This window comes from Haliotis asinina, chromosome 12 (genome assembly GCF_037392515.1).
Source record: "Haliotis asinina isolate JCU_RB_2024 chromosome 12, JCU_Hal_asi_v2, whole genome shotgun sequence".
NCBI lineage: Eukaryota > Metazoa > Mollusca > Gastropoda > Lepetellida > Haliotidae > Haliotis > Haliotis asinina.
The window spans coordinates 26,405,598-26,428,691 of record NC_090291.1 but is presented as its reverse complement, the minus strand read 5'-3'; the positions used below and the strand labels follow the sequence as shown (position 1 = coordinate 26,428,691).

Here is a 23,094-nt window from a genome sequence, read left to right as displayed (position 1 = left end):
GTCAAGCACCTAATCGCCAGCACACAAAGTCAGTCGCCTAGCCCGCTCAGCCACCGCGACTTCCACAAAAATGAAAGTCGGACAACTGGTAGTGTGTGCTGGCGATTAGGTGCCTGACTCTGAGGGTGCGGGTTCGAATCCCGGATGGGACTCAACCGAAAAAAGTACTAGAATTTGTACTTTACTAAGAAAGTGAAATCCCAAATATGACATATGTTGCATTTGACCACTTTCTAAATGGCATCGTGTAATCATTTTCCAATTAGACATTTTGTGCCCAAGCATGTATGTAGCAACCTATATGATGCTGTATAGTCAGCCAAATGTGTTCTCGTACTTTTCTGGCTTCGAAATTGGAAACTACCTTGTTGTAGATTTAAGTTTGCATGGTATGACCATTCCAGGTTCCAACCCAAGTTCAGACGTGGTTGCCTGCACTCTTTGTATTGCTCAGGATGGTGGGTCCGTCACAGTCCCTGGTGCTTGCAAAATCTCTTGGGTTTCAAAAGTCATAGTTGTTTTGAAGGTATTCCACAAGACGCTTTTCATCTTGGGTGCCGGAGAAATCCCTCTCATAGTCGATGGAATACAGCCCATTGCCATGTGCCAATAGAAATTGCTTGAATTTGGAAATACTGGCTTGTATTTGCTCCATGGGTATTTCCAAGACATCCACTTTTGCTATGGATATTTCGAATATCTGGCTGTCCATGTGTAGAGATTTCCATTTAGTCTTTGCCATCTTTCTCAATTCTTTGTACAGAGCTCCATAATGCAGATGGGGCATCTACGGCATATTATAGTGTATGCACTCGCGTACTGTTAGAAACCACAACGGATGCCATATCTTTCTCTCCAATGGTGCAATACATGGCTCCTTTTCTACAGACACAATCAGTTTGCTGAGACTGATGTTGAGGCAATGTCTGGTACATGGGCAATGTCTGGTAGAACATTGCTTATAGCAGTATTTTCCAGTTGGAGGTGGTATCCCACTGATTTTTCAGCTTGCAAGCCCACATTTTTTTATGTTGCTTCGACTGCCATTTTCTCGGAAATTGTAAACAGGTTACTGTAAACATGCCAAATTGGAAAATCTCGAAATGTTGGGCTGTTTTGGTTCCATGGCATTGGGAGTTGCCGTAACTCATGGTGCTGAACAGATTTTGAGGCTTCAATGAAGGACCTCCCAAGGGCCCAAATTTTGGTTGCATTTGTGCAAGGTTGATATCATATTTGTCATGCAGGTTAACTTTGCCTGAGTTCTTGGGATGTTGACAGTTCACAGACGTGACTTTGCACTCCATTGTAGTCTCAGGGATGTTTGTGGAACCTTCTTCCTGAAGCTACAATGAGGCTGCAATGACACTGTCTCTGCTACTAGTCTGCATTGCTACAGACTGTGTTGCTGGAAACTGGTCTGCATTACCTCAACCTTATCCGAGTTCCTGGAGGCTTGTCTTCCAGTTGCAGGGATCGATCATCTCGTCGCTGAAATAGTCTGCATTGACATAGGTCTTACTGGTACTTTGAGCAGTAGTATTGGAGGGTCTGCATATACGTCTGCTTCGTCAGGAGGCACAATGTCTTTGATAAACGACCCCTGATGATGATGAATCCTCCTCTGCCATGGACAATGATGACTTCTTCCTTTTTGTCTCCGATGACATTGAAGTAGAAGACCTCTTCTTCAAAGCAGCTACATCCTCAACAGTAGATGATGACTGTCCTTGTAATGAACTTGGCAAATCACCTGAGTTACGTGTTTCAACAGTAGCTCACAACATACATATGTATATGATTACCCTTAGTGAACTGAGATTATTTCCTCACCCTCACGTCCATATATGTAACACAAATAACATTTAAATTGCAAATCTGATGATTTAATACAGCATCTGTAAAGGAAGCCAGAAGAACATAGATTAATGCATTTATACAGGCATTGGAAGTAAGAATTAGACGCTGATAGATGGTACCTGCAGTCACTGTACGATTTCATTTAATGTAAACATACTACATTATGAAGAATTCATATCACAAAATATGAAATTTTTTTCTCAAATTCTGACATATGATGTAAGCTAACTATAGCTACAATACCAAACACAGTGTAATTTGGATAAAAAGATCTAAATATCAAACGACATAGTGCTATATCTGGAACTCCAGTGATTGCCCAAACATCTGCTTGGGCGATGGAGGAGAGAGTGACAAGTGTGGCAAGTCACATGACTGTTTGGAAGGAGAAGGGAGGCAACTCATGGGGGAGTAACCTTTTACATCTGCTTTACTGAAACTACAAATGATATAAGTGAGTGAGTGAGTAAGTGAGCTATATGGCGGCGGTCTGTAAATAATCAAGTCTGGACCAGACAATCCAGTAATCAACAACATGAGCATCAATCTGCACAAATGGGAACCGATGACACGTGTCAACCAAGTCAGCAAGCCTGACCAACGATCCCATTAGTTGCCTCTTACGACAAGCACAGTCGCCTTTTATGGCACACATGGGTTGCTGAAGGCCTATTCTAAACCCAGGACCTTCACGGGCAAAAAGGATTAAGTGTTCCACTATCATTCGCACAGAAGGAGCATAATTTGCATAAGTCAGGATAAAGAAACATATTATCAGCAAATAAATGAAAAGAATAATGGGCACATACAATTTATGTGTCTTCCAAGCAGACTCTATGTCTACTTTTCAAGGAAGAGAGTGATTAGAGAGAGTTATGTTACTGTCAACAAACCAAAGGAAAGTACTTACTAAATATGGGTGTTTCTCCTAATACAAGCCCACGACTGATAGCATTGTGTTTGTCTGTGCTGGTTGGAGCAGACACTGAGGCACAAGGCTTAAGGAACTTGTGTACAAGGCGGAATCCAGGAGGCAAAGGTGGGTGTTTAAAAACCTTCTTTGGCTTCAGAGATTTGGAGGATATCTTAAACCCTTCAAGGAGCTTCCCAACATATCCAATTGGGACTTGATGTTTTCCTGAGTAAAGAAAGAACATGAAATAAGGGAAAATATCATCTATTGTGAGTAGTGAGTGTGTTTAGTTTAACACAACTTTCAGCAATACTTACAGCAATAATCACGGTGGGGAACATCAGAAGTGGGGTTCACACATTGTGCCCGAGTGGGGAATCGAACCCAGGTCTTAAGCATGACAAGAAAATGTTTTAACCACTTGGGGTACTATTGTAAATAAGCATTGTATTCAGCTGGTCATGTCCACCTGATGTATAGTAGTTATTCCCGATGCAAATACTCCCCACAGATTGTCACACAAGACTGCAGTCAACATATGTCATATCTGGGATTTCACTTTATTAGTAAAGTACAAATTTTAGTACTTTTTTGGTTGACTTCTATGTGGAAGTCTCGGTGGCTGAGCGGGCTAGGCAGCTGACTTTGTGTACTGGCGATTAGGTGCCTGACTCTGAGGGTGCGGGTTTGAATCTCGGATGGGACTCAACCAAATAAGTACTAGAATTTGTACTTTACTAAGAAAGTGAAATCCCAAATATGACACATGTTGCATTTGACCACTTTCTAAATGGTATCGTGCAAGACTGCAGTCAGATAACGCACACAACAAAAAAATTAAACAAGAGTCATCAGAAGATGACATATCCCCCTGGCCCCTACATATTTGAAAGGACAAATCATCCGACAATTACTTATTGTGTTTTTAGACCAAGTCTGAATGGTTTCCATGGAATTTATGAAAAATATAAATACCATATATCTGTAATCAGAAAAAATCACCATTTCAAGATCTGTCTTGTATATCTGCCAAAGTCTTTTGAAACATATAAAATAGTTTTCGAGAGTAGTGCTCCAGAAATGAAGTCAGCATCATGTTCATGGAATAATAATAATACATCATAAAAACCTGTAAATAGCAAAAGGCACCACTTTGGGGTCTGACACACATATCTACCAAGTAGCACTGACAGATATTAACAAGTTTTTGAGTTCTGCTCCAGAAACGAAACACACCTCTCACTTTTGAGACAAAGTCCAAAATGTTTCCATGGAAACTGAGAAAATGGTAAATCACTAAAACCTGGCAATAGCAAAAGGCACCACTACAGGTTCAGACTCATATATCTACCAAGTTTTGCAGAAAAATATTAAACGGTTTTTGAGTTCTGCTCTGGAAACAAAGCCCATACTTCCATTTTGAGACTAAGTCCGATATGTTTCCATGGAAACCAAGAAAATGATGAATCACAAAAACCTGTACATAGCAAAAGGCACCACTCTGGGGTCTGCCACACATATCTACTAAGTTTTACTGACAGAAATTACGAAATTTTTTAGTTCTGCTCCGGAAATGAAACACACCTCTCATTTTGTAGACAAAGTCTGATTCGTTTCCATGGAAACCGAGAAGCTAAGAAATCACAAAAGCCTGTAACTAGCAAAAGGCACCATTGCAGCTTCTGATTGGTATATCTACCAACTTTTGCAGAAAAATATTGAATGGTTTTTGAGTTTTCATCTGGAAATGAAGCACATCCCTTCATTTTGAGACTACGTCCGAAACATTTCCAAGGAAACCGAGAAAATAATAAATCACAAAAGCCTGTACATAGCAAAAGGCACCACTTTGGGGTCTGTCACACATATGTACCAAGTTTTGCAGAAAAATATTTCACGTTTTTTGAGTTATGCTCCGGAAACGAAGCCTGTCCCACCATTCGACGAACACCAAAATGTTCCATGGAAAAACAAAAAAAATAAAAATGCCGAAACTCTGTAAACAGCAAAAGGCACAACTATAGGTTGAGATCATTACATCTATCAAGTTTGGTATAGAAATATTGAACGGTTTCTGAGTTATGCTCCGGAAACAAAATGATTACGGACGGACGAACGAGGCGTCGACTATATCCCCCCGGCATGTACAATGAAAGGGTTCATAATTCAGGAATTATGACTACAAGCACTGGGATAGGAACTGGTATTCTGACACATCAATTAAATTTCTGTGTAATTTAAAGGGGCCCTGATGCGGAGGGAATAATGTTTCTCGCCTACGGTCTAATTACGAAACCAAACTGCAAATTGGTCAGCACCCACTCCCTCAACCGTGACGGACAAAGGGACTGGGCTCCTGTCCACATTAGCAGAATTTCTTCACCCTAGACAGTCAGGAGGCCAGATGCCCATCATAGGCCATTATTTAAAAATATCCATATTCTTCCTTGTCTGATTGTAACAAAATATCCCAGCAGTCCAGTCTTTTTCTGATGCCTGGATGGTATAGTGACGATCCTATTTCTGTGGTTTTACCGCAATATTTATTCATGTCATGTGAAAATATGATGTCTACAGACATGTAGCAAGGCATTTGTTTCATATAAGTCCGAAGGATTGCAAAGCTTTATATTTATACAGTTTTGAAGGTTGGCCCAGCTGTCATAGCAAAAATCATACGTAAATTTTGGTAGCTATGGTAGCTACCCTGGTTTATTATCTATGATAATAAAAATATGGAGTTGATTTATTTGAAATCAACTAAAAACAACGACTTTGCCATTGGTATATACTTAAACTCTCAATGCCTCTTTAAAGTTCTTTGCATTTGTGATAGGGCTCAGCAACCTCTCTCTTTGACACAGATTTTCAAAGATTAATTTTAATAATGACAACAGTTATCCTGGTAATTTGCCCAGGTCCCCAATAATGAATTCTAACATGACACCATTATTTGTTCGCAAACGTTCTGTGTAGTCCCTGCCGGACCTTCTATGATTGGAAACAAACCGAAACAAATACCATGGTCACATGTTGGCTTTATGAGGCACAGCAATCAACCCATTGAATGAGAAGTCATATCATTCACTATGTTCCTGATCTTGGAAATCAATGGTATAATCAGTTTGAAAGTAAAGTAGCTGTAAATATTGGTTACCTTTCTCATGATGTCCTGGGGCAGTCCAACCAAACTTGTCATCTTTTTCCTCATAACCCATAGTCATGTCATAGTTAGACATGTGGTCAGTTGCATAGATATCTTCATCATCATCTTCTAGAGCACCAACTCCAAATGCCTGCAGTTGAAAAAACATACTTAATCAGAAACAAGCGCCAAATCTTCTCGTATCGGTACACAATCATACTGTCATACGAAATAACTGTTGTCATAAATGTGCCACACAGAGTGTTCAAAGTAAGTAAAAAGTCAGTGTCTCCTATCAGTGTTAGAGGTTTTTGTACTCAAATGTACAACTATGTAAACTGCAATGTTTGGGTGTGGGTCTAACATTCCTTCAGCCAAAAATATTGTCACTATGCTGCTTCATTGCATGTAAACTAACAACTGGTTGACATGAAATAATGATACATGTATATAGGCACAACTTTATAAGGCAAATGAAAATAAATACGTAGCATAAGTACAGATAGGTTTGCACTTACGTGGCCTTGGATGCCTCTGCATCCTTTGCCTTTCACAGGAGGAGGGTTAAACAGGTTTATGTGGCCTGAAGGTAGGGCATTCTGTGGGTTAAGGCCGCTATAGCCCAAGCCATGAACATTGTCTTTTGCCTTTAAGGACACAGGGTTCCTGTCCCTTGGGGCAAATGTGACATTCTGTAAAGCCTCATCATCTGATTCCTGATAAAAAGATGAAACAATTAAGTTCATGTCCCTTCAATAAAATACTCAGCCTTAAAAGTGTCACCATTGTATCCCACGTTATATGAAATTTCTAATCAGCCATCCAGTCATTAGGCTCTGTTCTAAGATGCTTCGGTGAAAGATCAAGGCGCCGACAATACTTTATCAGACGATAATGTGCACTTTTTGCATTACGTCACAATGTGTTGACATCACTGCGCCATTCCAGTCTGCCCCCTCGTAATTGAACTTTTTTGCAATATGTCACAATGTAACTGACGTCACGACGGATGTCAGTTGCCATCGCCTCGTACAGCCTACCACACTAAACTGCTTCCTCGCATCCCGTTTCTTGGTTTGCAGTTAACAGCTAACAACACATTATGTTATGTATTCTGAAGGATAAAATGCCTCATAGTTCGTCTCAAAACTTTACAGAGAGACGGTCATGTTTGCAACGTTTACATACCCACAATGCAATCGTGGAATGTTGCATGACTAGTCAGCTTCAGCCGAATGTACTGATGTAAACTTTCTTTGGTAGTAGAAATGAGACGGTCATTTTGCCTTGTATGGTTTAAGAGAATCACTGATGTAACTAAAATGATCTAGAGAAGATATTTAACCTGAACATAAACCTTCACCAAACTGTTCATCATTTGTTTTTCTGGTAACGTTTGTCTTAACGTAGGGGGCTGACACATCAAAAGAACAGTGTGTCAGTTAGCCCTGTGCGAGGATTCTTAATTTAGGTCACAGACACCGTTGTTTGTTTTCTGCCATAGATTAATCGAAATTAGGCTTAGAAATTATTAAATTAGAAAAATTAAATACGGCATCTTAGAAAAGAAATACAGCAAGCGTCCTTGTGCTTTAACTATAATAGTTTAGGGTGAAAGTGTGCTTTATTACACTATACATGGTGGTAGAACGAACTGTATTTCTTATATATAATGATATGAGTAAGCATGGAGTCCTAGGTCTGCATTGAGATGAACACAATGATATGAATATTTACACTGGTGGAGTGTCCTATGATATCAGAAAAGCATAACTTCAGATGACATAACTGCTGCAATCGGTCACTTCCTGACACCAAACAAAGTCCACCCTCTCACCACCTCTGGAAAACAGTGATACCTACCATGTCTGTCCTGCCTGTCTAACTCCACTCCACACTGATACACAAGAGTCCACCCCTCTCACCACCTCTACATCACAGCGATACCTACCATGTCTGTCCTGCCTGTCTAACATCCATCTGCACGGACTCACACGATTCCACCTCTCTCGCCACCACATTACAGTGACACCTACCATGTCTGTCCTGCCTGTCCAACTCACCTCCAAACTGCTACTAGACTGTGGCAGAGCACAGCCATACACTTTAACACCTGGAGCTAAAGAAAGAAAATAACCCAATGCATACACCAAACATAGGTATCTGACTTCAGAACATATCACAATCTAATAATACTGAAAGCTATTAATGTCAAAATGATATGAAATATATCCCCTGCAAAGGTAAAACACTCTTCAGGAATATGTGACCTAGTTATGAATATGTAAAGTGTTACCTCAGTAATATTGATACTAGAAATAGAGTGGTACTGTTGATTATGTCATTATCTTCTTTGATACCCACAAAGGGGTGTATTGAAAGGTTTTACAGCTCAGTTCTGGAAATTAGCACTACCTCCATTTTCAGTTCATGTCAAACTTTAATACCCCCTGCAAAATATATTGATGGGATAAGGGTTTCTAGGAATAAGTATTGTATTGTGCTGTGTTGCATAATCTAAATTAGTGAAAATAATGTTACATAAAAAAAATTGTGATGACAAATATTATAATTAGAATTGTATCTACATCGGTCTATTTCATGTAACAATATCTGCTTATGATGCAGTACTTATAATCACTGTGTTACCATAAATACTGGGAAACATGAACATTATCCCATGCTTAATAAAACAAACAAAGTACTCCAAACATGATTATTATTGTATACATAACAAATTTATACGCAATAAATCAAAAGATAATTTCAGACTATGCTTTCTTTTGTCTTGCCACTATTGATCTCATGGAACTGACTTCAATGCATAATAGCCCAAACACTTACTAAATCAACATGTATAATGTCCTACAACTGCTGACTGTACATTATCATTCAAGTGCTATCAAGCAATATTCTTAAAGATTTCAAAATTCCATTTATTGAATATACAGAACTACCATAGAAACACATCACCTGGATTATGCTGTTCAAACTTTCAGTGTGACTTTGGTACACAGTTTCATGCGATTTGAAGGTGAAGGTTATGCAGGGGACTTCAAGCATAGTTTATGTTGTACCATTCGTTTTACATATTTCATGAACAATGATAATAGGCTGATGTATTTCTAAAATGGTTCATTATATCATACACACTTCAAAACTTAGAGTCAGTTTGTGCTTGTAACTTGTATATGTCTACAGAAATAAACAACTTCACCATGACCTTCAACAAAGGTGACCTCAAACTTTTAATGGCCTTGGCCCCATTGTAGAATTACATGTACTGGATTAATTTACTGTTAATGTTTCAGGTCTGATGGAAAACAAACTTGACAAATTAACCATATACAACCTAAATGGCCCCTCATGATTCTCAGAATCCAAAAAAGCAAAATGTCCAACCTTTCTTCAATTCACTGATCCTCTTCCTCGTCTTCTTCCTGGCTCTAGGTCCAACCCCTTGCCCTTCCTTCCAGCCCATTTTCCTCAGCAGGCTCACTCCAATGGGTATACTATACAGCAGGAATGGCATTGCTTCACAAGTGGATTAATACTCATGTTTAGAAAACTTACTACTGTCTAACAAGTGTGATGATATCTTAAAGTCTTATTCTATCACACATATCACATTTCTACTGACTGTTCTCAGCCTTGAGTGGAACACAAATTTAGAATATGCATTTGTAGGGATGAACATTTCTTTGGATGAAAACATCCCATAGTGATTGCATACAAAAGCTAAAACCAATAAACTCTAGGAAGAAGTCATAAGTGGTGGATAATACTACCCTCCCACGTACACGATGTGAGTTATAATATATCACGTTATACATACCGTGTGTAAGCTTGTCCCCATGCAATCGTGATACTTCGTGAAAGATCATAGCTATCCTATGATAGGAAAGAGGCTTTGAACATGCTGAAAATTTTTGCACTTATGGTAGAATATCATATGATGCATGTGTTATACTCGTGTTGTACTCAGCATTGATTGTAGTGTACATGATTCTGATCGTAGTCTGCTCACAAGAATTTGCGAGCACAACAGACACGACATATGATTGAACTACAACTGTCAGGAGCAGACTACGTCCTTGTCCCATGTATGACAGGAGCTTACAGTGAAGCAGTTAGTTGCGGCAGTATCACCAGCTTTATACGATAGGTACTCACTGAAACGAGCTAATGATGATTGTCATGTAGATACATGCAAGTGGTGGAAAATATCGCCAAATTTATTTCATCTATTTCTCTCCATATTATTGTTGGTGGGTAGAAAGGTAGTACAGTATTTTATGGGAATATCACGAATAATGACTTCCAAAAGCTGAAGGGGACTAAACAGAGACAGGATGGGAAGAAAGTTGAAGGAGATGAGGAGATGCCGCCCAAGGGAAAGGAGAAAGGGCTACCCCACCTCTTCCACACAGGACATAGACGAATCTCAGATGGTCAATCCTGAGAAATCATCCTTAAACATCCAGGGTGAACAATGTGGAAACGACGGGAAAGAGATGGAGAATACAAATAAGCAAAATAACGATGATGGAATCAGTATTATCACGCCACCTCGTTGCATAGTACACACTCAAGTTGCCCGCCATTTGGAGCTACATCCACATACAGGAAGCGGTATTGGCTGTCCACACAGGCCAAGAGTACAAGACTGTGGAAACCCTTGTAATAGCAAAACTCGGATTTGGAACCACTGGGTGCTCTCATCGCTACATGCTCGCCATCAAGAGCACCCAATCAATTGTGAAAGTTCCATCTGTTTGAGAAACCTTCAGCTTCTACTTTCCACTCATTTTCTGTTGATGGACACTGCAAAAGTTAAATTTATACTTTTGACTCATTTCGATAAGATAAATACTGGAAATCATGGATTACCGCCAATCAAATTACAGATTGAAATATTTGTGAATCCTGACTCTTATTCAAATCATGAGGAAGTCCTTTGCAAACTCCTGGATGATGATGTTACATGACTCTGGCATTAAGCAGAAAATTGTGTTGCTGGCCGCCCTGAAATCGTACTCAAGGGTTTTGCATGAGTTTGCTGTGGCCAGGTAACAAAGAGTGACCGCCAAGCGAAAAGCTGGGTCCAGTGGTTCTCTCATGAAGGTCATTTGTCTTCCTATCTTAGGGCCAACACGAACCAGAATTGCTTGGAACAATGCGGAATCCACTCGTAAGAAGTTCTGATAGCCATCATGGTCTCCTAATGCCAGTTCCTGCTGCAGGGTATGAATGAAAACCGAACTTCAGTCAACGAAGAAGCTAGGTTTTTGTTCAAAAACTTTGTGGCAATTTGCGGCGTCTATGGACATCCAATGTAGTGATTGCTACTACCCCAACCACAACACTTCTGTACCCAAAATCATGTTCCAGTCCAAGCGCCAAGTTGCTATAAAGCGTAACTTAAAACTGTGCCCCAAATTCGCTGGTTCTTGATTTGGATACAGTACAGTCAAATTTACATTGTGATAAATTTGTCAGTCAGCTCATAGATATTGTTTTAATGTTGTAGAAAAATCGTAAACAGCTTGTATGCAATACGCGCAGAACTAGTCTTAAACATGCCAATTCGTATTGAAATTGTAGGAATGTGATGTCATGGAATATTCTTATGAAGTTTGGGGCATGACCATAAAATATCTCAAAGTAGTCGTGTGCAATTCTGCTGAATGCAGAAAGGTCTACATACTACGACAGTTTACAGTTCGTGCTAAACTCAGCGGTCAGATCGTGTAAGTGGGAGGATAGCATAAGACTGTTTCAGATCTCCAAGTTTGATGACAGATTTAAAGCCAGCAGTGGTAAAAAGCTAACTAAGAACAAACTTTAAGGATCACTGAAATAGTTCACCTTTTTGAAGATGTGTGAACTGCATGATGTTGATGAACCTATCCAGTAGATGTGGTACTTGATTCCTGACAATGAAATCCAACTTACAACCACTTCAAACTCATGACTAACAAAAACTGACATATAGTCTGGCAGAAAATGTTTCAGGATGGTGTTTGGTAAGTTTACTTTAAAACTGTAAATGCTATCTGTTTCCAGTTTGGTAGGAGGCTTTATAATTCTTCTACCATTGAGGATTTTCATTGTCATAATTTATCACTCGATAATAAGGAAGTTGTCTATAAGAGCTGTCATTATTTCAAGTCACAACAACACCTCACATGTCAAGGGTGTTGAGCTACTTACTGGAACACAATGTTTTGTGGAAGTCTCGGTGGATGAGCGGGCTGGGCAGCTGAGTTTGCGTGCTGGCGATTAGGTGCCTGACTCTGAGGGTGAGGGTTTGAATCCCTCATGGGACTCAACCAAAAAAAGTACTAGCATCTGTACTTTACTAAGAAAGTGAAATCCCAAATATGACATATGTTGCATTTGACCACTTTCAATTGTTTGAAATTTTACATTGTGCTCTACCATCTCTAGCGCATGTTTGTTCATGAATATTCATCAAATTTAAAGGTCACATGCAACAAAGATATCAAACATAATTAAAACACATTTATCACTTATTCATGACATAATATACATTGCTGCTTTTAAAAAAAACAAACAAAATTATAAGTGTACAGTCGCGATTCAAAAGTGCAATATTTTGTACTTGTACCGAAACAAAACCCTCGGGAGACCAAACAGTCATAGCAGGTGGATGTACACTCAAGTGTAACGACGGTTTCGGATTGGCTGTTTCATTTGCTGATTCATTTGAGGGTTCATTGTGTGTACAGAAAGATGATCTGTTGGATGGGCATTTTAGAAGTATAGCGAGTCACAAGAAAGTAAGATTCTTTATGGATAACAACTTCTTTTTGTGTACTTGATGCGTCGTTTCAGTATGGATTCATATACTGTTGTCAAACAAAATCATACACACTGAAAGAAGTCCATGAAGAATGTGTATAGAGATGTTGGGTACACGAGTCATAAATCAATTTATTTTCTTTATGTCGTATAGTCTGATAGGTGTTAAGTTCAAATTGCAAGTGGCCAATGATTGAAGCTGTGTACTGTATGCTGTCTTTAGCAGACAGGCAGGCAGACATATAGGTGTGAATAAACCAGACACTGAGCTTTCTCTGTGACAGAGACTGCTTACCACAATCAACAAGTTTTTTTACGTAACAAGTAGATTACTTACTTGTTTGTGTACACAACCAAGATTACACTACTGCTCACGACCTTAGACGCTGGGCATGCACACAGTTTCAAGCTCCACGAACCTATTCACTGCGTATGCGTTATGGACGCAGCGCAGCACAGCTGTTGAAACCAGTTTTCCTCCCAGCGCTGGGGGGAAATTAGTGAAACGTCTGAACTCCGATTTCGCGGGCTTTTTTTTCATCGCGTTTTTTTCAACTTTATAGGTTTGATTGGACGAAAATGTAATTTTCTGAATATAATTGATATTTTATACTTATCCTGACTCATGCTTATTATGGTGCTGTTGCTAGGGCAAGCAGAAACAGTATTTTCTTTGTGAATAATTTGAAGCACATCTGCTGTAAAGGCTTGTAGGCATTATTGGTAAGATGTTGCGAAAGGATGTTAAGATCCAAAGCCAGTGCCTTAAATTTCCTTTGTTGTTCACTTGATCGAGTATAGAAGAACTAGTAGATCTGGCACTTTGTCAGGTTTATGCCTGTTTTCATGGTGATAATTGAGCTGAGAGGGGCCAAGTAAGTTGATAGTGTTGAACCTTTCAGTCGTCTAGTCTGTCGTAGATGACATCCACTACCTGAGCATGTGAGGCCTTTGATGCTGTGAAGCCCTTCTGCTGTGCATGTATCTAAAATCTCTTCCACTTGTTGTCACATAAAGTTGCAAGTTAAGCTGTGTAAATCAAGGTTACTGCCTTTGCTTTTCTGTTGGAGTATTTTCTTTTCTTTAGGAAAGTTTTGATATGGTCCATACATGAAGATGAAATGACAATGGATCCTGTGAGCTTGCTTGTTGTGCAGATTGACAAGTATGATTGATTACTTTGGTAGTTTCAGGGTTGGACTTCCTAGTTCTTATGAGGATGGGAAATCATTCTCTTGCTGACTAATAGGGTGCAATTAAAATCAGTTGCAGTATTGTTGTCTCCTTGATTTTCCTGATTACTTGTGGCAGTAGAACTGGAGGTGGAAATCCATAAGCATCTAGTCCTTCCCATCATATGCTGAGAATATCTGTTGCCCATGTTAGTGGATCTGGCACTGGAGAAAGGAATGTCCAGGTAAGCAATCAGAAACCCCTGTAATGGGTGCAACTGTAGTCTTCCTCTGCTGAGCTGAGGTAAGTAGACAATGAAGACTTTGCCAAGTTATAGCGATAATGCAGACAGTATTGCTTGAGATGTGGCTTGAACCCTGACCCATAGATCCTTTGGGATGACAATGCGATACCTGTCAACCTCAAGCTAACTGGTTTGCTATGTTCCAGCCTCACAATGCAAGAAACATTTTGTGTGTTTGAGGTAGGTAGAAGTTGCTGAAATAAAAAAATACTTATTAAAGTGCATAAAGAAAGCAATTTGAAATTACAATCGCTTGTGAAAGTGACTCCCCCCTTCATATTTACTGAAAGAGCATGTTTGGAGACATGACCCACCAACTTCCAGGTGACTTCAACATAAGGACGTAACTGATTCTCATGTCTTCTCTATTCATATGTGCTGCCAAGGGCTTAAGCTAAAAACTAAATGGTCACACAGAGTGTCAGCTCCCAAAATATTGTAAACAGTGCCAGCTTAAATATCTAGACACAATGTTTGTGAAAGATAAAAGTGGGGGTGTCCTTAAAAACAGTCCACCTAAATCTAAATCAAGCATGCCATATCTTTGGCTGTTGATTATGACAGGAATACATTCAATAACATTCTGAATATATTTTATATGATATCATCTGAGGACATACCATTATCGAAGAGGTGCTAAATATCATATCGCTTTCATTTTCTGCAATTATTATACAAATTTAATACCCCAATGTGTTAAGATAACTCATATCTTGTGAACCATATTACCCACATACATGAAACTTTGGATATGGTTTTGCTAATGATCCCTTCACGATAAAATGGAAACTTTACTAACTTTGGACATCGAGAACATGGTTAGGCTCACTACTTCTAGACATCCCCTCGTAGCCCTGAACAATGTAATTAAGGAACGATGTGCTTGTTCACAAGCAAGGGGGCCGACAATATTAAAAAATGGTGAGATGTTCTGTTGGAAGTGACGATCCTGGAATAGGAAGCATAGATATTTCCTTGACTCTTGATGTATCGGGATGTGTAGGTAAGCATTCTGAAAATCTTTGCTGGCAAGATAATCTGCAAGACAGACGAGATGTTGGAGTTGTGGAAGGTGTATCATTTTGAATCTTTCGGGTTTGAGGAGTTAATCCTAGTTGACCTTTCTCATGTTGTAGATGAGCCTGAATTTCTCCTTGGAATTCTTCTTTGGTACTAGGAAGATTGGGGTGTAGAAGCCGGGTGTGAGATGGTTCTGATTTATTCCCTTGGCTGTGCCTTTTTCAAGTAGAGACTTCATGGCGTCGTCCAGCTTCGATGCTTGATCTGCTGAAGATGACAAGGTCGCATGTCAGTGGTGGTGTAGCCTTCAGTTGTATCTTGTAGCTTTTCCACAGTATCTGTGAGATGTATACATCCTGTAGAATTCCCCACATGTAGACATCCACCCACTGTCAACGGTTGTACATGAACGGCTGAAGAAGGAAGATTCCAATTGCTCCAAACCTGACCTTCAGTGCTTCCAATCTTTGTCTCCTTAAGAGAGTAAGTCAGATGCTCAGAGATGAAGTGCTGATCCTCCTTCTGAGTAAGTAGAGCAGATAGGATAACCTTATCCTCCTTGGTAGTGGGGTTCTTGAATGAGCACCTCATTTATAGCCCTTGACCGTGCCAATCCAGAGAAGCTACATTTAGTAGTAGTGTCCTTCTGGGCCATCTTCTTATCCTCTGCTTCATAAGATCTGTTCTGGGTTCACTGATGAGCTTAAAGTCTTCGTCCACTTTTGGGGCTTTCATAAACAGCTCCTGGGAATCTTCTGGCTATTCTTTCGTGCAACAGATATTTTATTAGTTTTGAAAATCTGAACACCACTATGCAACATGCTTTACTTTTTATGAATATCATATTTGATATTTAATATTTTTATTATATTTCTTAAGATCCTTTTAGCAGGTTTATAACATGTCTATCTAGCTTGTGAAGGAATATACATTCACTGGTAAATTTTCTCTAGGACTCAACAATGCTTTCAAAGTTCAGACTTGGAATATTCATCATACTGACTAACTTTCCACAGTTGATCAACAATAATGTTGTATAACATGATCAATTGCTCCTATGTTTGGTCAATTGCTTCTTTGTTTGGTCACTGCAATCAATCTTTGATTATTTCAAGTAATCATAACACCACTAAATGCCACCACATTCCATTCCGTGACACTTCGGACAGATGATGATAAGCATTGCAAACTTTGCTATGATGTTCTCTTGGATGCCTACAGACCATCAGAGCTGTCCAGAAGAAAGCTGACCTCATCCACAAACAGTGTACCATTCAAATCTTGTCATTTGAGCCTCAGATGCTGTCTACGTAAAGCTAGGTACATGCTACATAATGTTACATTTCCACAGGAATTATATAGAAACTGGTCCCCTGTCTCCTACAGTGAAACAACATAACTGACATACAGAAACTAGACTCACTTGTCTGGTATGATGAGATCAGTAAGTGCATCTGCCACTCCTGGGATAATGGAGGAACCAGCCAGAGCAGTGGCTGTCATCACCTTCCGCTTCTGTCCTCGTTCCTCAGATGTGTATGTTGAGCTTGTTGCCAATTTTCTAGGGGCAATGCCATGTTCACCAAAGTCCTGATATCAACATTTTTACTTTATTTGCAGGTCATTAAAGGGTAGGACAGAAATTCTAAACGACTTAGCAAACATAAGAACTCTATACTAAGAATGATAACTCTTACATATACATATGCTATCATGGTGTGACTATTACTTACCTCATCATCCATGAAGTCTTCTGGCCTCTGAGCAACCACCTCCTCCTTTGAGGACCTTGAAGACAAAAAGCTGGATGGATGGAAACCTGGTAAGAAAAGGTTCACATTGTATTAAAGAAAAATATTATCGCCTTGTAATAAAAAACAAAAGTGTGAGTCATGTGTCCAGCTGGATGTATTTAAATACATTTATCTTTTTTGGTTTAAGTAACCAAGTTCTTGTTACAATTATCTTCTGAATTTTGCTTTGCTTATATTCCAAATCAGTGCTGATTTCTGAGCACAGCATCCATTTTCACAAGTGATCTAAATAGCGTGATTTCCCCTGCATACATGACACTATCAACCTGAGAAAGTGTAATTTACACTTGTTATAGGGGTACTCAAAGTATTTTATCAGACTTCCACTTTTGTGGAACTCGTGGTGGCTGAGTGGGTCAGATCAATGACTTATTCTGCGCTACCCTTACTCTGGGTGTGTGAGCACTAGAGCCTGTACTCTAGCCTCTTTCTCTTCAAAGAAATTGTAATCCCAAAAGTGTGTTGCAGTGTCATTTGATATTAACATTTTAAAAAAAATCAATTCATGAACTGATGCCGAGTTTGTAGTCACTTTTTGTATGAAAGAAGAGCAGGATAAATTTGAAAATTTTAAAGGTCACATGCAACGTAAAACACAACTTTGCAGATTCTGGTACCTTTCGGTATGCACTTACCGAAACAAATCATCAAAAATGCCAATTCAACCTATAAAGTTGAAAAAAAAAGCGATGAAAAAAAAGCCCGCGAAATCGGAGTTCAAACGTTTCACTAAATTCCCCCCAGCGCTGGGAGGAAAACTGGTTTCAACAGCTGTGCTGTGCTGCGTCCATAACACATACGCAGTGAATAGGTTCGTGGAGCTTGAAACTGTGTGCACGCCCAGCGTCTGATGTCGTGAGCAGTAGTGTAATCTTGGTTGTGTACACAAACAAGTAAATAATCTACTTGTTACGTAAAAAAACTTGTTGTTTATGGTAAGCAGTCTCCGTCACAGAGAAAGCTCAGTGTCTGGTTTATTCACACCTATATGTCTGTCTGCCATGATTTTTGACTGGATCGAGCGCAAATTCAGAGAACATATATTTTCCAAACCCAACATCTCTATATACATTCTTCATGGATAACGACTTCTTTTAGTGTATACGATTTTGTTTGACAACAGTATATGAATCCATACTGAAACGACACTTCAAGTACACAAAAAGAAGTTGTTATCCATAAAGAATCTTACTTTCTTGTGACTCGCAATACTTATAAAATGCCCATCCAACAGATTATCTTTCTGTACACACAATGAACCCTCAGCATATCAGCAAATGAAACAGCCAATCGGAAGCCATCGTTACACTTGAGTTCATATCCACCTGCTATGACTGGGTTCGGTCTCCCGAGGGCTTCGTTTCGGGGGAAGTTAGCCCAAGTACAAAATATTGCACTTTTGAATCGCGATTGTACGCATATAATTTTGTTTATTTGTTATTTTAAAAAGAGCAATGTATATTATATGTCATGAATATGTGATAAATGTGTTTTAATTATGTTTGATTTTTTTCTTGCATGCAACCTTTAACTTAGGGAAAGTCATCAATACTAACATTTCACAGTCTAAAAATAGCTCAACCCAACTGAGCCTCTTCCCTTTCTTGTGCTAGCGTCCCACATGAACATAGACTGTCTGTCAGTCTCTCCAGTACAGCCCCCTATGTGATTATGGGTGAGTAACAATCATCTAGCTGTGACTGTCAACTGCTGTGCCACAACTCATAAGCATAACTCATGGATACCGGATATATCTTCTGTGACAATGTCCATCATGAAGGTGTCCGATCTCCAGGAGTATCCTTCCCTGATGGACGAGATGGAGCAGTTGGCGTATAGGGCTAAGAAGGAAGCAATGGCTCTCACCTCATGAGCGTTGGAAGCTCTAGATGGATCCAGTCCTGCTGCCATATAGGTGTTCATTAATACAGTTCCCAGCCAGAAGGAAATTATCAATATGGAGACAACTGTAGCTGCAGCGGGTGATAACGGGATGAAGGGTCTCTTGAACCTTCTCACAGTAGTTCTCTGTAGGTAGATTCTTAATGCTCTACCGGCCATGAGGACAGGTCCTGTGTGTAATCTGATCCGAAGATGGATGATAATGCCAGGACATGGAACTGTCTATCTGGTTGTCCTTGTAACTGGCTCTTCGAAATGAAGTCTCATCTAAGCCCAAGAAGAACTGCAGAATGGTCACCAATGTCGAATCTTGTTAGAATGTAGTAAATCACATGGATTTCTGAAATTCTGGAACCTGCAACAAATGCAACGGTGTCTTCTGAGCTAACTCAATACTCTGCTTGTTGTAACCGGTTCATAATCATTGCTGGTACAGTGATGAAACACTATGTTCTGGAACCGTTAGATGAAGGTCATTATCTGCCAATTGAACCTTTCACAGAAGAGGTATACAAGTGGGCATCCCTGTTCTTTCACTATTAGTTGAAAGGCCTCTGGGTGTAGCATCCATTGTTGCACAGATGTGGCAAGTTACTTGGCATGTACAACCTGTAGCTTGATCTAGAACGCTCCATATCATCAGAAATGGGTTTCTGTGGAGATAGGACCAGTGGTGGATGGCTCTGATGACTTCTTTGAATTCTGGCTGGTTGATGTGAAGATGTCATTCTTCCCTAGACCAGGATCCTGCAGCTACTTCTGCATCAAAGTGGGTTCCCCACCTTGGAGTGAGGTGTCTACATAAACGTGTAGATTGTTTTTTGCAAATAGGTGCTTTCACGAATCTTGGATCTGACAATTCATTACTGCAAATATAAAGGTATAGACTTTCAGGACACAGGTTGTATATCATTTGGTCCTAGCATTGCTGACAGTGCCAGAACGTAAAACTGATTATCTGGTTGGCCAGGTAGTGGATTCTTGGCAATAACGTCTCATCTGAGGCCAAGACAGACTGCAGCATGCCATCTGGTGTTGAATCTCGCACGGCGGATGAGGAGGGTGTCGATTTCTGACATTCTAGGAGCTGTTACATGCGTAAATAGCCAAAGGTCTGATGAAATTCCAAAGGTGATGACCTTCCATTGGTACTGTTGCCCCTGGTACAGGAACTGAAGGTATTTCCTTGACTTGGGATGCATGGAGATGTGCATCTCTTGCAGATGTCTTGCAGATCTATATAGTGGCCAAGAATTGTTGGGTTTGATGACATATTGCAGTTTGGGCAAGTATAACATCTTGAACATGTCCAGTTCCAGCAAGTGGTCTTGGTTGAAGTGCTTGATATTGTAGATGAGGCGGAACTTCTCCTTTGAGTTCTTTTTAGGCACCAGGAAGATTGGAGAATAAAACCCAGGTGTGAGTCTGCATTGATCTACAATCTCTACTGCGTTCTTCACCAGCAATGAGTCAATGGCCTCAGTCAGCTTGACACATTATGGCTTGGGATAAAGGTGTACCTGTGGGTTGACAGCCAGTGGAAGCGTTGCCTTCAACAGTACCCCTCTCATAGTATGTCTACCATGTAATCATACTTTAGTATTCTTCAAGTTCAGTAGGGCCCTAGACTTCCATCCATGGTTGACAGTTGTACAGGAACCTCTGAAGGTGGAATGGACCAGTCTTTCCAAACCTGGACTTCAGTGACTTGAACTTCAGCCACTACTGGAGGAATGCTTTGCCTGCATGTAGTGAGGAGTACCTCTTCTCCTCACACCTCTGGAGAAGCACAACAGAAACTAGCTAAATTGAAATGTTTGCTAGAACATGTTGTTCATGGTCTGGATGAACTGAATCAGCACCAGGTCCTTTGAGTCTTGAGTAACCGCTTGGGACATCTGCTGGATACCTTCATCAAACAATGTAGGTGGTGCCCAAGTTTTAAGTAGGAGAGCCTTGGTGTCTGGCCAGTTGCATGGTCCAACACAACCATGGTGTAATAGTTGAGTGATGCTCTGCAACACTGAAGCTAGGTTATTGGAGATGAACTCTTGATCCTTGCACTGAGTGACGAGCATAGAAAGTAGCATCCTTTCTTCCTCAGCCTTTGGATTCTTGAAGGCACCCTTGACAGCCTTGTTGATCACCCTGGACCTGTAGAACATCCTCCTCATAGTGGTATCAAGTTGAGTCATCTTCTGGTCTTCAGCTTTGCAGCTACAGGACTTTGAATTGGAGATGAAATGGTGATTCTTGATAAAGTGGTCCATTTTGTGGAAGAGGAATCTACGAGTGCTTAATGACAGCATGTGGTGACTCTAGGTCTTTGAAGCCTTTACAGTGGCTGCCTTCATACCCTCAGGTACTTGAGATATCGGCTTAATTTCGAGTAACCTCATGGCATCGAAATAGTCATCCGTAATGCAATACATCTCTGCTGGGTTGGAGTCTTAAGTCGGTGACGAGATCATGAGGGAACCAATGACGTGTCAGCCAAGTCAGGGAGTCTGACCACCCGATCATGTTAGTCGCCTCTTACAACAAGCATAGTCGCCTTTCATGGCAAGCATGGGTTGCTGAACGCCTATTCTACCCTGGGACCTTCACGAGTAGAGGATAAGTAAAAATATGAAGACTCATCCCATACAAGTTACTCTACTAAGCAATAACTTCAGTCTCTGAACCAGTCTAAACTGGAAGCGTGTGATGGAGGAGCAATCTGAGGAGCCAGATCTCAAAGTATCCTCTTAGCCGATTGTGATTAGAAGCCTTCAGAAAAGCCTGACCTTAACTCACCTTCCTTTGAGCCCACTGTGTTGAAAAAGCCTGCAGAGAAACCACCTGTGAAAGCTCCATGAAACCTTGGGCGACCACGGCTATCCTTGGCAGGGAGATCACTGACAGACACTGGTTTCTTTCTGGCTTCATCTGTTGCAATAACAAGTGAGTTTTATTACATAATACTTTTAAGGAAACTTGACTGTCATTTACAATACTAATAAAAGCAACAGAATTTATATTTAATGGTTAGTGTTAACTAAATCACATGCTGGTAACACTTTGTAAAGTTAAATTTTGTCTTCATCTTCTCTCACTAAAATAAGTTCTCAGTAAACAGAGAGCAAAATGCAATGAAGAAAATTACATGTGATTCCTGGGATAAAGGACATGATGCTGCCATTTCCACTTTGTTTGTTGCATTTCATGTCCACCAAAAAACTATTTATTTAAGGATGATAGTGAAAGGATGAAAGGATACAATAAAACCTATCAAAATACCACCTTCAGAACATCTCAACGCTTTGCATATGTATTTAAAACAAAACAGTAAGGATTTCGTGTTTCAAAACTGGCCAGTCAGGATAAAGAAAAATATGAAATGATGTGAGGTTAGCCTTCCTTTATTTTGTTGACTAGAACTGGTAAAAGTATAGGTATTTTTAGCATACATACGGTTGTAACTACTCCAAACAACTAAAGTAGGAAACCACTTATTTCAAGGTGAGATTTATACATGAGCGAGTGTGTTAATTTCTTTATTATCCATTTGTATCTAACACGTAGCCATTGCTGCAACATAGTTCCTTTAGTTCCTGTGAGGTACAATATTCAATATGTTGGGACAAATATTGCAGCGATTTAATTCAACCTTACAAGAAAAAACTGTTAATATTAATGAAAATGATCTGTACATTGTATGAAATGTATAGGCACACATATTTAAAAGAATTGTCTTCTTCATTGCATTGGTTTGTGTCGTTTTTATAGACAAAACAGTTATGAAAATTGACTGACTAGGTGCGAGTTTCTCAAAATCGTTTTATGATTCATTATCATTGTTTTAGATAATAAAGTCAATTCAAATTCGATTAAAACATATTTTAATGGCAGAATATCTAACTCAAACAATATTTATACGAAAATTGTTTAAAAATATATAAACCAGGTCATGTCTTAATTTGGACAAACCTTACGTCCCTTTGTACCTTTCATTGCATACTTATGAAGTGAAATAATTACATACTCATAAGAAGAAAAGTGTATATCCTAAATGAATATTCAAGTGTTATGAAATTTTAATTTATGCCAAATTGATGCCTGAAAGGTGTGCATGTTGATGTTGATATATTCAGGACAC

The 23,094-nt window shown here is 39.7% G+C and overlaps 1 protein-coding gene across 1 annotated transcript in view; it reads right to left on the bottom strand.

Moving 5' to 3' along the window:
* The window catches only part of LOC137257787 (G patch domain-containing protein 1-like), a 57,300-nt gene that overhangs the window by 16,684 nt on the left and 17,522 nt on the right, over positions 1 to 23,094 (bottom strand). The window contains exons 2-9 of the mRNA XM_067795218.1: positions 21,753 to 21,884; positions 16,974 to 17,059; positions 16,664 to 16,830; positions 9,321 to 9,430; positions 7,982 to 8,037; positions 6,437 to 6,634; positions 5,931 to 6,069; positions 2,771 to 2,998 (exon numbers count right to left, since the gene is read on the bottom strand). Of these exons, the coding sequence (XP_067651319.1) occupies positions 2,771 to 2,998; positions 5,931 to 6,069; positions 6,437 to 6,634; positions 7,982 to 8,037; positions 9,321 to 9,430; positions 16,664 to 16,830; positions 16,974 to 17,059; positions 21,753 to 21,884 (1,116 nt within the window). The remainder of the gene's footprint in view (positions 1 to 2,770; positions 2,999 to 5,930; positions 6,070 to 6,436; positions 6,635 to 7,981; positions 8,038 to 9,320; positions 9,431 to 16,663; positions 16,831 to 16,973; positions 17,060 to 21,752; positions 21,885 to 23,094) is intronic.